At 56.8% G+C, this 11,838-nt stretch overlaps 1 protein-coding gene across 1 annotated transcript; it reads left to right on the top strand.

The window, feature by feature from the left end:
- The first annotated feature begins 1,016 nt into the window (after nucleotides 1–1,016).
- LOC118981759 (patr class I histocompatibility antigen, A-126 alpha chain-like) lies at nucleotides 1,017–3,887 on the top strand. The gene is made up of 8 exons (XM_037038580.1): nucleotides 1,017–1,124; nucleotides 1,279–1,563; nucleotides 1,761–2,036; nucleotides 2,613–2,888; nucleotides 2,969–3,079; nucleotides 3,507–3,539; nucleotides 3,677–3,724; nucleotides 3,875–3,887. Exons 1-8 carry the CDS (start codon nucleotides 1,052–1,054, stop codon nucleotides 3,877–3,879), a joined length of 1,107 nt encoding a protein of 368 aa, XP_036894475.1. The 5' UTR covers nucleotides 1,017–1,051; the 3' UTR covers nucleotides 3,880–3,887.
- Nucleotides 3,888–11,838: the final 7,951 nt, after the last annotated feature.

Here is an 11,838-nt window from a genome sequence, read left to right on the forward strand (position 1 = left end):
CCCACTGTCCCCTCCCACACCCCCTCCTCCCCAACCCCTGGGAACCTGCCTGCTGCTCACCCCCCAAAGTGCTCATCCCATGACCAGAACCTGCGCAGCGGTCCCCCAGGACGAGGTCCCTGCACCTCACAGCTCTGGCAGGAGCCTGAGACAAGGACCCCCTCTGAAATCCTCCCATGGGTGTCCCCCCTCCCACTGACCTGGTGCCCTGGGTGTGGAGGGGGCGGGGACCTTGCTCCTCCACTGCTTTGACCCGTTTCCCTCCCTCTCCCTAGCACCCCCAATCAGCCATCAGACCTCATCAGAGGGATTCCCTGTGCACCCCAGGCCACTCCCCCATTTCTTTTAGCTGCTGACCCATGGTCACCCTCCCAGAGCGCTGCCTCCTTGACCCTCGGTGATGTCAACACTATCCAGTATGGAAGGCTGAACAGTGGTCCCCAGAGACGCCCAGCCTGGTCCTTGGAGCCTGTGACAGCTTTCCTCACGTGGCAAAGAGACCTGAGTGATGTCAGTGAGGTTACGGTCAGTGGGACGGGGAGACTCCCCGAAATTATCTGGGTGGGCAGTCAGGTCACATAAACCCTAAAAGCAGAGCGGCCCGAGCTCCGGAAACGCTGAGTCCGTTCCCGGGAGAGGGGCTCCGGGGACGGAGAGGAGGAAGGGGGCTGGGCCCGGCCTGGGGGTCGCTCCCTGGTTTCCCCGGACAGACTCGGGGTCCGGACTCGGGGACGCGGTGCGACAACGAGCTCTCAGAGCAGGAGGAGGGATCGGGGCAAAGTCCCAGGTGCCAGGCCGGGCGCTCTGGGTCTCGGCCCGAGGGCGGAGTCCGGGCGGGGAAGCTCCGCGCTGGGGACTCCCGGTCTCCGGGTTTCACTTCTGCGGTTCCCAACCTGCACCGCCGCCTCCTTCCCGGATACTCGTGACGCGGCCCCCGCTGTCGCTCTCTTTGGTGGCCGCTGTCTAGAGAAACCAATCAGCGCCGCCGCCGCTCCCCGGTTATAAGTCTCCCCGGAGCCGCCCGGACGCACTTTCTCCCAAAACCCTGAGGATGCCTGTCATGCGGTCCCCGAGCCTCCTGCTGCTGCTCTCGGGGGCGCTGGCGCTGACCGGCGCCGGGGCGGGTGAGCGCGGGGTCGGGAGGGACCGCGGAACCCCGGGGAGGGCGCGTCGCCACCGCCCGGACCCCGCTCCCGTCCCCGTTTCGGTCCCCGCGACCGCGGACCCGGGACCCGCGCGGATCCGAGCGTCCCCGGCCTCACCGCTCCCCTCCCGCAGGCCCGCACTCCCTGAGGTATTTCGACACCGGCGTGTCCCGGCCCGGCCACGGGGAGGCCCGCTTCTTCTCCGTCGGCTACGTGGACGACACCGAGTTCGTGCGGTTCGACAGCGACGCCGCGACCCCGAGGATGGAGCCGCGGGCGCCGTGGATGGAGGGGCCGTGGGTGGAGCAGGAGGACCCGCATTATTGGGACGGGGAGACGCGGATCTGCAAGGGAAACACACAGACTTACCGAGTGGACCTGAACAGCCTGCGCGGCTACTACAACCAGAGCGACCACGGTGAGCGCGCGGGGCCGGACGGGCGGGGTCGCCCCGAGTGTCCGCGTCCGAGCTTCACCCCGAGAGGAGCCCGCGGGACTCGGACCGGGTTCGGTTTCGGTTTCGGTTTCGGTTCGATCCCCGCGGGGGGGGTCGGTGGGCGGGGCTGACCTCGGGGGCGGGGTTTGTGGGCGGGGCTGACCTCGGGGCGGGGTCAGGGTCTCACACCATCCAGAGGATGTACGGCTGCGACCTGTGGCCCAACGGGACCGTCCTCCGCGGGTACATCCAGGACGCCTACGACGGCGCCGACTACATCGCCCTGAACGAGGACATGCGCTCCTGGACCGCGGCCGACGCGGCGGCTCGGATGACGAAGACCAAGTGGGAGGCGGCCGGTGAGGCGGAGCGATTCGGGACCTACGTGAACGGCCGGTGCAGGGAGACTCTCCTTCGGTACCTGGAGCACGGGAAGGCGGCGCTGCGGCGCGCAGGTACCGGGGCTCGCGGGACCCCCCGCCCTCGGGCTGGGCTCCGACGACGGGGAGACGGGACGCGGGACCCGGGTCAGAACCGCCTCTGGGTCAGGAGACCGAGTCCGCCCCGACTTTCCGACCCGGGACCGGAGGGCGACCCCGCCTTCTCTCAGGGACGCCTGGGGGCAGCCTCTCCGGGGACCGGGGACGCACCCGGAGATGTCCGGTCAGCGCCCCCCTCTGACCCTGGCGGCGCCCCGGCCCGTGGCGACCTCCTCTCTCAGGCCTGATCCCGCCCCGCACCCCCGGGTCTCGGTCCGACCCCCGCTCTCCGCAGCCACTTGCCACCTCCTCCCCCTCCCCGAGTCTGGACCAGAAACGCTTTTCTCCCTCAGACCGGCCTGCACGTGGGCTGAGTCCCTCTGGTTCTAGAACTTTCTACAGACCAGGGGATCCCCCCAGCTGCCTCTGTCAAGACTGGGTCTGGGCTGTACCCCCGCCCCGTCCTGTCCAGTCTCGGGATGGCCACGGGAGCGCTGCTGGACTGCCCTGCCGCCCGTGCGAAGTTCCCGACTTTCCGACCCTTGTCCTCAGACCCCCCAGACGTGCAAGTGACCCGCCACTCCAGGTCTGAGCGGGAGGCCACCCTGAGGTGCTGGGCATGGGGCTTCTACCCTTCGGACATCGACCTGACCTGGCAGCAGGACGGGCAGGAGCAGACGCAGGACACGGAGCTGGTGGAGACCAGGCCCGCGGGCGACGGGACCTTCCAGACGTGGGCGGCGGTGGTGGTGCCGCCCGGGGAGGAGCAGAGATACACGTGCCACGTGCGGCACCAGGGGCTTCTGGAGCCCCTGACGCTGCGATGGGGTGAGGGGGGCCTCCGAGGACTTCAGCGGGGGCGGGGCAGGACCCAGGGGCAGGGCCCTCACCTTCCTGTCCCTTTGCAGAGCCGCCTCCTCAGACCAACACCATCATGGTCATCTTGGGCGTCCTCGGTGGCCTGGTCCTGCTTGGAGCTGTGGTGGCTGGAGCTGTGATGTGGGGGAGGAGGCGCTCAGGTAGGGGCGGGTGGGGTCTGATTTCTTGCCCCAACTGGGGGTCTCAAGCCCAGGAGACCCCCTTCATTAAAGTGAAGCATCATCTTCACTCATGTGTTTGCCAGTCTGGGGCCCTACTTGCTACAGTGACTGTTTAGGAAGGCACGTGTGAGATAAAGGACAGATTTGTCACCCTGATGATTCTGGTGCTGGGGACCTGGCTCCCAACAGTCACAGGTCCAAGGGGAGGGTCCCTGCTGAGGACAGACCTGCAGGAGGGCGGTTGGTCCAATTCCTGCACATGGACTTCCCTCAGGTTTCTGGATCCTGCCCTGACTCTGTAGTCAGAGTTCTGGAAACTTCCCTGGGGTCCAGCTCCAGGGCTTCCCTTGGGACCTCATGGCCCTGCCTCCTCCCTGGTGTCTCACAGGATGTTTTCTTCCCCCAGGTGGAAAAGCAGGGAGCTACGCTCAGGCTGCCAGTAAGTATGGGGGGGACCCCTGAGACCCCGTGTCAGCTTAGAGGGGAGCCCATGGGGGACCTCCCACTCCCCCCATAGTTCCTCCTTTGGTCTCCTGTCCTGGGGGCTCTAACCACATCCTGTTTTGTGCCACCCAGGCAGTGACAGTGACCAGGGCTCTGATGTGTCTCTCAGGGCTTGTAAAGGTGAGGCCCTGACACCGGAAGGGTTGGGTGGAGGGGACAGGATTGGGTAATGGGGACTCTGTGGGACTATTGAGCACAAGGTGGGCTGTTGGACAATGTCATCTCTACAGCGACTGATGGACATTTGTTCATGATTATTTTCTTCTGCAGCGTGAGACAGCTGCCCTGTTGGGGAATGAGTGATGGAAGGTTCCTCACACACACACACCCGCCAGCCCCTGTTTGTCACTTCAGGGACATCTCACTTCTGCTTCTGCAACTGGCAGCTGAATGTCTGTGTTCCCATCAGCATCACTGAGGAGGGGGGAGGTGGGCCCACCCCGCCCACCAGCCCCCTCCCCACATGTCCCTGCTCCAGCAGAGAGCCCCGCCCCGCCCCCCAGCTCTGTCTGTGCTTCCTGGTACCTGAGCTGCAGCTTCTCGCTCCTTCATTGAAATGAAGCTCTGGGTGTACATTTGTTTTCTCAGTTCTTGCTGTGAGTGGTTGATGTGTTCATTAAAAAGCTGAAGATCCTAAATTTTGAAGGAAATAAATGGACTCATCAAGAAGTTTTCAGAACCCGTGTGTTTGCTGTGCTGAATCTGTTGTGGGGACATAAGAGGCTGTGAGGACTGAGCGTGGTCAGGCTGTGCCCAGTCGGTGCCCAGTGCATCGTGGGCTTTGATGTGGTCCCTCCCTGACTGCGTCGCCCTGTGCCCCTTGGTCCTTGTCCCTTCAGTAGAACCTTGCCCCTGCAGGACCTGTGACCCCTGGAAGCCAACATCACCCAGGTCTTTGTAAACTGTCCCAGTGAAGCCCATCTCCAGGGTGGTGGGCAGCGAGGGCCCTGTGTGGCTGGGTCAGGTGAGGCTCAGGCCTGGGTTGGACCCTGGGTCCCATCTTCTGGGTCTTTATTTGTTGCTTCTTTGTTTCTGTAGAGCAGCGTGAATCTGTTTGTCTTTGTCAGGAGCCCTGGTCTCATTCTCCTCTGGGTGTCCCCTCCCTGTCAGCAGCAGAGGTGTTTTGCCTGTCACTGTCCCCACCTGCCCAGGGGTCCCTGCACACAGGAGTCTGTGGTGTGGAGATGACTTGTCAGACTCCTCCTGCCCTTGCCTCCTCTAGGGCTTGGCTGATCTTTCATCTCTTCCTAAATTCTCAGAGGAATGGGGTTCTGGACCGAGCAGAGCTGGGATCCCATAGTTTCCCAACAGAGATTAGTCTCCATTGAATTCTGCTCTGCTTGCCTGCCCCTCCCCCTGCCCTTTGCTCCAGTGCTGGCTTCGGTGTGGTGCTCACTCCGGGATGCACAGAGCGGGGTCTGGGGTGGATTTGGGGGAGCCGCTCTGTGGGGAAAGTGCAGGGGCATCGATGTGGGTGTGAGTGCACGTGGGGCCGTAGCTGCCACGGACCAGCTGTGGTTGAGGCCATGTTAATACAGACCCTGCCTGCAGCATAGGGAGGTGCCCTGCCCTGACCATTGATGACCAGTGGTGGCTGCGTGACAGACATGTGGCACTGGTTTTGCATGTGGGACATCACGGAAGCACTATTGGGATCACTTCCAGCTTCGTGGGGCCCATGCTGTGTGGGGAGACAGTGGGTGTGAGCACAGCACACAGGGTAGTGTCCGTGGGAGGGTGAGTGATCTGGGAAGATACCAAGGGGATGGCAGTCCCCAGTGTGGGCTGCGGGGACAGGGAACGTGGGTATTTGATTTGGGTGGTCAGTGTGGGCCTCACTGGGGAGGTGGCCTTGAGGGAAGATTTGAAGGACAGGAGGTATTACCCATGAGGATGTCTGGAGGAAGTCCTGTCCAGGCAGGGGACCCTCCAGTCCCCAGTGTGAATGCCCCGGGGCATTGGGTATCTGGAGTCTGGGAAGGAGGAGGAGGGGTGGGGTCAGTGTGGGGATGGGGCAGGGAGTGATGGAGATGAGAGGGAGGCACGGCCAGACCACGTGGGCCTGGAGGACATGGGAAGGGCACGACTGTGCTCTGAGTGAGGTGGGGGTCAGAGGACCGTGCAGAGCAGGAGGGGGACATGGCCTGATGTCCTCTTCAATGGGCCCCAGCAGCTGCTGTGCTGAGAGCAGACTTGGCTAGTGAGGGAGGCAATGTGGACGTGGGAGGGGTCTGTGCTGGGCTCCAGGCTGGGGATGCTTCCCAGGATGAGCGGTGGGAATAATGGGTGTGGGGGATCCTGGATCCCTTCTGAGGGGGACCTGACGGCATTCCTAATGGTTAATCTGGGGTACGAGGGAGAGGAATCCAGGTCACCAAACATCTCAGAGGACACAAGCAGAGAGACAGAGTTGTGTCAGCAGAGATGGGGAGACTCTGGAATCAGCAGATTTGAGGGGACGTCAGAGACGTTCATTTCAAGAGCATGTGTAGCTGAGACGTCTGTGAAGATCCCAGGGAGTCATGTGATGGGGTTGGACAGCTGAGTCTGAGGACCAGGAGATGTGCAGGCTGCACAGACAGACTTGGGAGGCCACACACACAGATGCTACTTAAAGCCGTGAGCATGGGCGAGGTCACCCAGGGGGTGACAGCTACAGAAGACGGAGGAAAGATGGAACCCAGGGCCCCAGTGCTGAGCGATCTGAGTGGACCTCACGCCAGAGCCGCCTTCACAGTCTGTCTCCGGGTATAGAAGGCTGTCGAGCACCGAGTCCCAGACTTTCTTGTGCCCACAAATGACCTGCACACTTTGTTAAGACTCAGAAAATCTGGAGCAGAGAGTGGGATGCTGGGTTTATGACAAGGCTGGTGCAGATGCTGCTGGCCTTCAGGTCGCACATTTAGCAGCAGGAACCCAGACCGGATCCCACCTGGCTGTGTGTCCACCTCGCCTGCAGGGCTTGTCACACGAGTGACCCTGGCCTGGGGCCTAGCCCCTGGGATGTGGGTCTGGGAGAGGCCTGGGGTTTGTAAGAAGCCCCTCAAGCCAACCTGGGGCTCAGCCAGACCCAGGACCACTGAGGTCAGTGACGGAGGTCATGGTGGGGAGGGGTCCAATGCACATTTAGTGGGTTTGTTCCTCAGAAAGAAAAGGGGGACATGTATTGTCATTCATGAGACGTGGTGTCGGGGGTCACAGTTTTCTCTCTACCACGGGGTAGAGTCAGGTGGAAGGTTTAGGAGGCAGCCCCAGGTGACCATAATAAAAGCTCTGAGTGAAACTGTTGCCCAGGTGTATTTCTTGGAGCAAATAATGGAATCCTAATTTCTCTAATTTAGATATAAAGCAGTGTAGTGGGTTCCAATTCCATTTTGGAGACAGTGACAGAACAGACCAGAGGCTGCACAGCCAGGGACAGGCCACAGCCCAGCCTGGGTCGGGTCCCACACAGGCCCCGCTGCCCTGCTGTGGGGCACAGATGTCACCACTCACCCCACCAACTCCCCTGAGGCAGGACCCTCGGCCTTGAGGCTTGGACAGCTGTCTCTGCTGCCCCAGTGCCCAGACACTGTTGTTGCCACTCCCCCCCCCCTGGCCGAGTGTCCTCTGCACAGTCCCAGCCTCTCTGTGTCACCCCGTCCTGAGGCAGGGTCTGGCACGTGGTCACCTGACTGGTGGAGCCTGGTGCCGTGTCCAGATGCACGAATGTTGGGGACGCGGGTTCCCTCTATCATAGAGGGACATGGTCTGTGCCCCCCCCCGAGACTCTTCTGTTTTGGAGGGGACGGTTATTAACATTCACTGGGGACAGTGAAGCAAGGAAGGGCCTAGAACAGAAGAAGCAACAGGAGTCCAGGAGGGGCTGCTGTCAGCTCGCTGGGGAGTCAGAGAAAAGGGGGCCTTGGGCACAGTCGGGGGTCAGCCTGGGATGAGCTGCTGCTGCCCAGTGCTCCCTGGATGCAGGTCTCCTGGGGCCCCGTAGAGTTTAGGACATGCCCCCTGTGGGGGGAGGAGGGGAAGGGAAAGCACAGTCGTGCTCCAGAGAGGGAGGAGGTGCCCACCAGGACTCTGAGTGAGGAACCTTCCCCTGTAGGAACAGAGTCAGGGGCTGGGGTGGGGGGTGGAAAACAAAGACACATGTCAGTCCTTGGAGCAAAGATTGAGGCTGAAACTTTCTGGTGCATTACAGGCACTCAGGTTTGGCTACAAGGGCACGTGACCAATAAATAATGTCCCAGTTAGAGCATTTCTTGCTGTTACTCTGAGTTTTTCTGTGGGATGGTGAGGGGTGTTTTCCTCCACTCACCCACTTCTCTGATTCTCGGACACCAGCTGTGTTTCCTACAGTTCAGCTCAACTCCCACATCAACTCCCTGGAGTTGCCTCAGACCCCACACGGTCAGCGTCCACCCCACAAGACTGCCCTCCCCTCAGAGCCAGTCTCAAGTTCAGGGTCCCATGTGACCTGCTCGTCTCTCCAACTCGCCTACAAAAGGTAGGGGTTCCCCACCAAGTTCATGACTTTGCTGGATCAACTCACAGAACTCAGGAAAATGCTGTGCTCACTGTACATTTTATTATAAACAATACACGTGAGCAGCCAGATGAAGAGGGACATGGGGCGAGGTGGGGAAGGGTCCCAAGTGCCAGAGCCTCTGTCCCCATGGAGTTGGAAAGTGTCACCCCCAACTCCCAGCATGGGGAAGGGTTCACCACTTCAGAAGCTCTCTGAACCCCATTATTAGGGGGTTTATGGAGGTTCCACTATGTGGACAGATTTGACTAAACCCTTGGCCACTGGGGATTGGCCCAGCTCCCCCCAGAGGCTGGGCAGTGAGGCTGAAAGTCCTGACCCTCTGATCAAACCTGCTCTTTCTGGTGACCGGCCCCCCTCCTGAAACTGTCCAGGACCCTCGGCCAAGTGTCACCTCATTGCCATCCTTGTCACTCAGGAGTGACAAGGGTTTCAAGCCCGTTTTCAAACCTGTTCCAAGGGTTTTAGGAACTCTATGCAGGGAACCAGGGACAGAGACCAAATACAGTCAGACCTCAGTTCCCGAATGTCTCCCATCTTGAACAATTCAATTCGTGACCAAACTGTTATTGGAAAATTTGTCTCAATTGTCGAACAGAGTTTTGATTCTTCACCTGCCACCCCTTCCAGGTTGATACCTGTGTGAAAGGTCCCCTGTATGACTGGGATCTCTGACAAACCGCTTCTCAAACAGAATTCTGGAATGAATGAAGCTGGAGAAGTGAGGTTTTGCTGCATTTTTCTGTCAGACCGCGGGGCTCTGACCGCCGACCCATGAGCAGGAAAGGGCATCAGAACAGTGAGGTGACGCGGGATCCCTGCCAGAGCCTGTTCTGTCCCGACAATGAGCCCAGTGCGTCCTCCATGTGAGCGTGTTCACGCGGCCCCGACATTCATGGAAATTGTCCAACAGTCGATGTCGGAGGGGACGGTCAGAGTAAGTCACAGTGTGACATCACTCACAACTCCCAGCATGGCTCATGTTAAACTCAGACAGAATCAGCTCTCGGCAAGAATTGGGACTAATTCTGTCTCTCGTTATTGCTGCTGCGAGAGTCCGTTGATTCAAACACTTGGAAAATGTGAAACGCTTCACTTCCTGGCACAACCGAAAGAAGGATGACAACCAATCTAAAAACAGTAAACAACAAGAAGTGTCAGAAAATCAAACCGCGTGGAACTCTGACAACCAAAGAATTAAAAAACATTCACCCAGACTGGTAGGCGGGACGGAGAAGGGCAGCCTAGCAGAAAGGACAGGAGGCAAGGCAGCGGACCGGGCAGGCAAGTCAGGGATGGCTGAGCTGGAAACTAAATACACATAGTTGTGGGAATGTAAATTGGTACAAGCACTACGAAAACCAGTGTAGTGGTTCCCAAAAATCCAAACTCTGCAATTCCACCATTGGGTACTGACCCAGTGGAGATGAAACCATCCATCTCAGAAAGGCACCTGCACCCCATGTCCACCGCGGCGTTACAGCAAAGCTTTGTGTTCCGTGGTTTCAGCTACCTGCAGTCAACCGAGCTCCCAAAACATCAACTGTGGAATTCCAGAAATGAGCAATTCATGAGTTTGAACTGCACACCATTCTGAGCAGTGTGATTAAGTCTGTGCTGTCACATTCTGTCGGTCATCCCTGTGTCCTGCATGCCCTCCTGCCCATCAGTCACCTAGTGGCCGTCAGGGTTATCACTGCTGTGCTACCACAGTGCCTGAGTTCAAGTAACCCTGACTTCACTTCATAATGGCCACAAAGTGAATAAGTAGTTTACATTTTATCAAGAAAAAGGTTGTATGTCTAGGGCTCAGTACTATCCACAGCTTCAGGTATCCACTGGAGATCTTCAAATGCTTCCCCTTGCAAGCAAGTGGGGGCTACTGTATTATAAGGAACCAGTCCACTTGGCAATGGCAAATATAGTCCAGCCCTATCAGAAAACTGCAAGGCAGGAGTCAGCACACAGGAACCAGACCCACAGATCAGCTTTCCCTCGGGGAATCAGGCCTGCATTGTACCTAGGCTGCTGTGAGGCTTGCTTTTGCTAAAACTCCCTCACCCTGAAATGGAACAGCAAATGTTTACTGCATATCTTTAAAGTAACTTCCTCAAGTCTGTGCTAATTCTCCCAAAGATGGAGTGTAACCAGATCAATCGCTCTTATTGTTCCCTTGCATTTGCAACATTCTTTTCTTTGCTAATCTGTAGGAAGTAATCAGCAACATCCTCTCCTTTGTTATGTGTAAAAAGTAATCACCTAAAGCAAACCTGAGCATAATGAATGAGAACCTTCTTTGATGTATGCTATTAGAAAGCAATAAAAGCCTGTCCAGGCAGGGGTCAAGGTGCTCTCTCTCTCTCAGAGAGTGGCCATGCCGTCCCTTTTCTCCGCAGGTCCTCTGCAGTCCATGTGAATTTGTTCGTTGGATCCACGACCCCATGGACCTCGCTGGACAGAGTCCGTATCATTGTATGGCCAAGGTATAGATGCAGCCTAAGTGCCAATTGACAGATGAATGTATAAAGAAAATGTGATGTGTGCATGTCTATATATGAATTACAGATATCAGTATATACATAGATGCAATGGAATATTATTCAGCCAGGAAAAGAGGAAAGTCTTGCCATTACAACAACATGGATGGAGCCTGAGAGGATTATGCTAAATGACATATGTTAGACAAAGAAAGATGAATACTAGCCCTGGCTGGTGTAGCTCAGTGGATCGAGTGTGGGCCTGTGACCCAGAGGATCGCGGTTCGATTCCCAGTCAGGGCACATGCCTGGGCTGCAGACCAGTTTCCTGCAGGCCAACTCCCAACAGGGGACCCACAAAAGGCTACCATACATTGATGTTTTTCTCCCTCTCCTTCCCCTCTAAGATAAATAAATAAAATCTTTAAAAAAAGATGAATACTTATTTGTAGAATTAAATAAATACATAGCCCTGGCTGATGTGGCTCAGTAGATTGAGTGCAGGCCTTTGAACCAAAGAATCACCGGTTCCATTCCCAGTCAGAGCATATCCCCTGGGTTGCAGGCCAGGTCCCCAGCAGGGGGTGTATAAGAGGCAACCACAACCACACATTGATGTTTCTCTTCCTCTCTTTCTCCTCTCTTCCCCTCTGTCCTAAAATAAAGAATTAAAATATTTTTTAGAAAAACAAGATAGATAGATAGATAGATAGATAGATAGATAGATAGATAANAGATAGATAAATAACAAATTCATAGATACAGAGAACAGATTGGTAGTTGCCAGGGGGGAAGGTTGGGATGGGCAAAATGTGTGAAGGTGGTCAACAGGTACAAACTTCCACTTATAAGATAAATAAATCCTGGGAATTCATGCACAGCGTGACCACTATAGTTAATGATACAGTATACTGTAAAGTCCTAAGAGAATACATTTTTTTAAGATTTTATTTATTTTCAGAAAGAAGGGAAGGGAGGGAGAGAAACATCGGTTGGTTGCCTCTCACATGCCCCCAACCAGGGACCTGGCCTGGCAAGGCCAGAACAATCAGGCGAGAAAAAGACATAAAAGGCATCAAAATTTGGAAGGAAGAAATGAAATCATCTCTGTTTGCAGATGGTATGATCTTGTATGTAGAAAACTCTAGAGACTCAAAAAAAAGCTGTGGGAATAAATTAATTCAGAAAACTAAAAGGGTGCACCATCATTACCAGAAAAT

This window comes from Sturnira hondurensis, unplaced genomic scaffold (genome assembly GCF_014824575.4).
Source record: "Sturnira hondurensis isolate 20B ecotype Veracruz unplaced genomic scaffold, ASM1482457v3 Scaffold0024629, whole genome shotgun sequence".
In the NCBI taxonomy this organism is placed as follows: Eukaryota; Metazoa; Chordata; class Mammalia; order Chiroptera; family Phyllostomidae; genus Sturnira; species Sturnira hondurensis.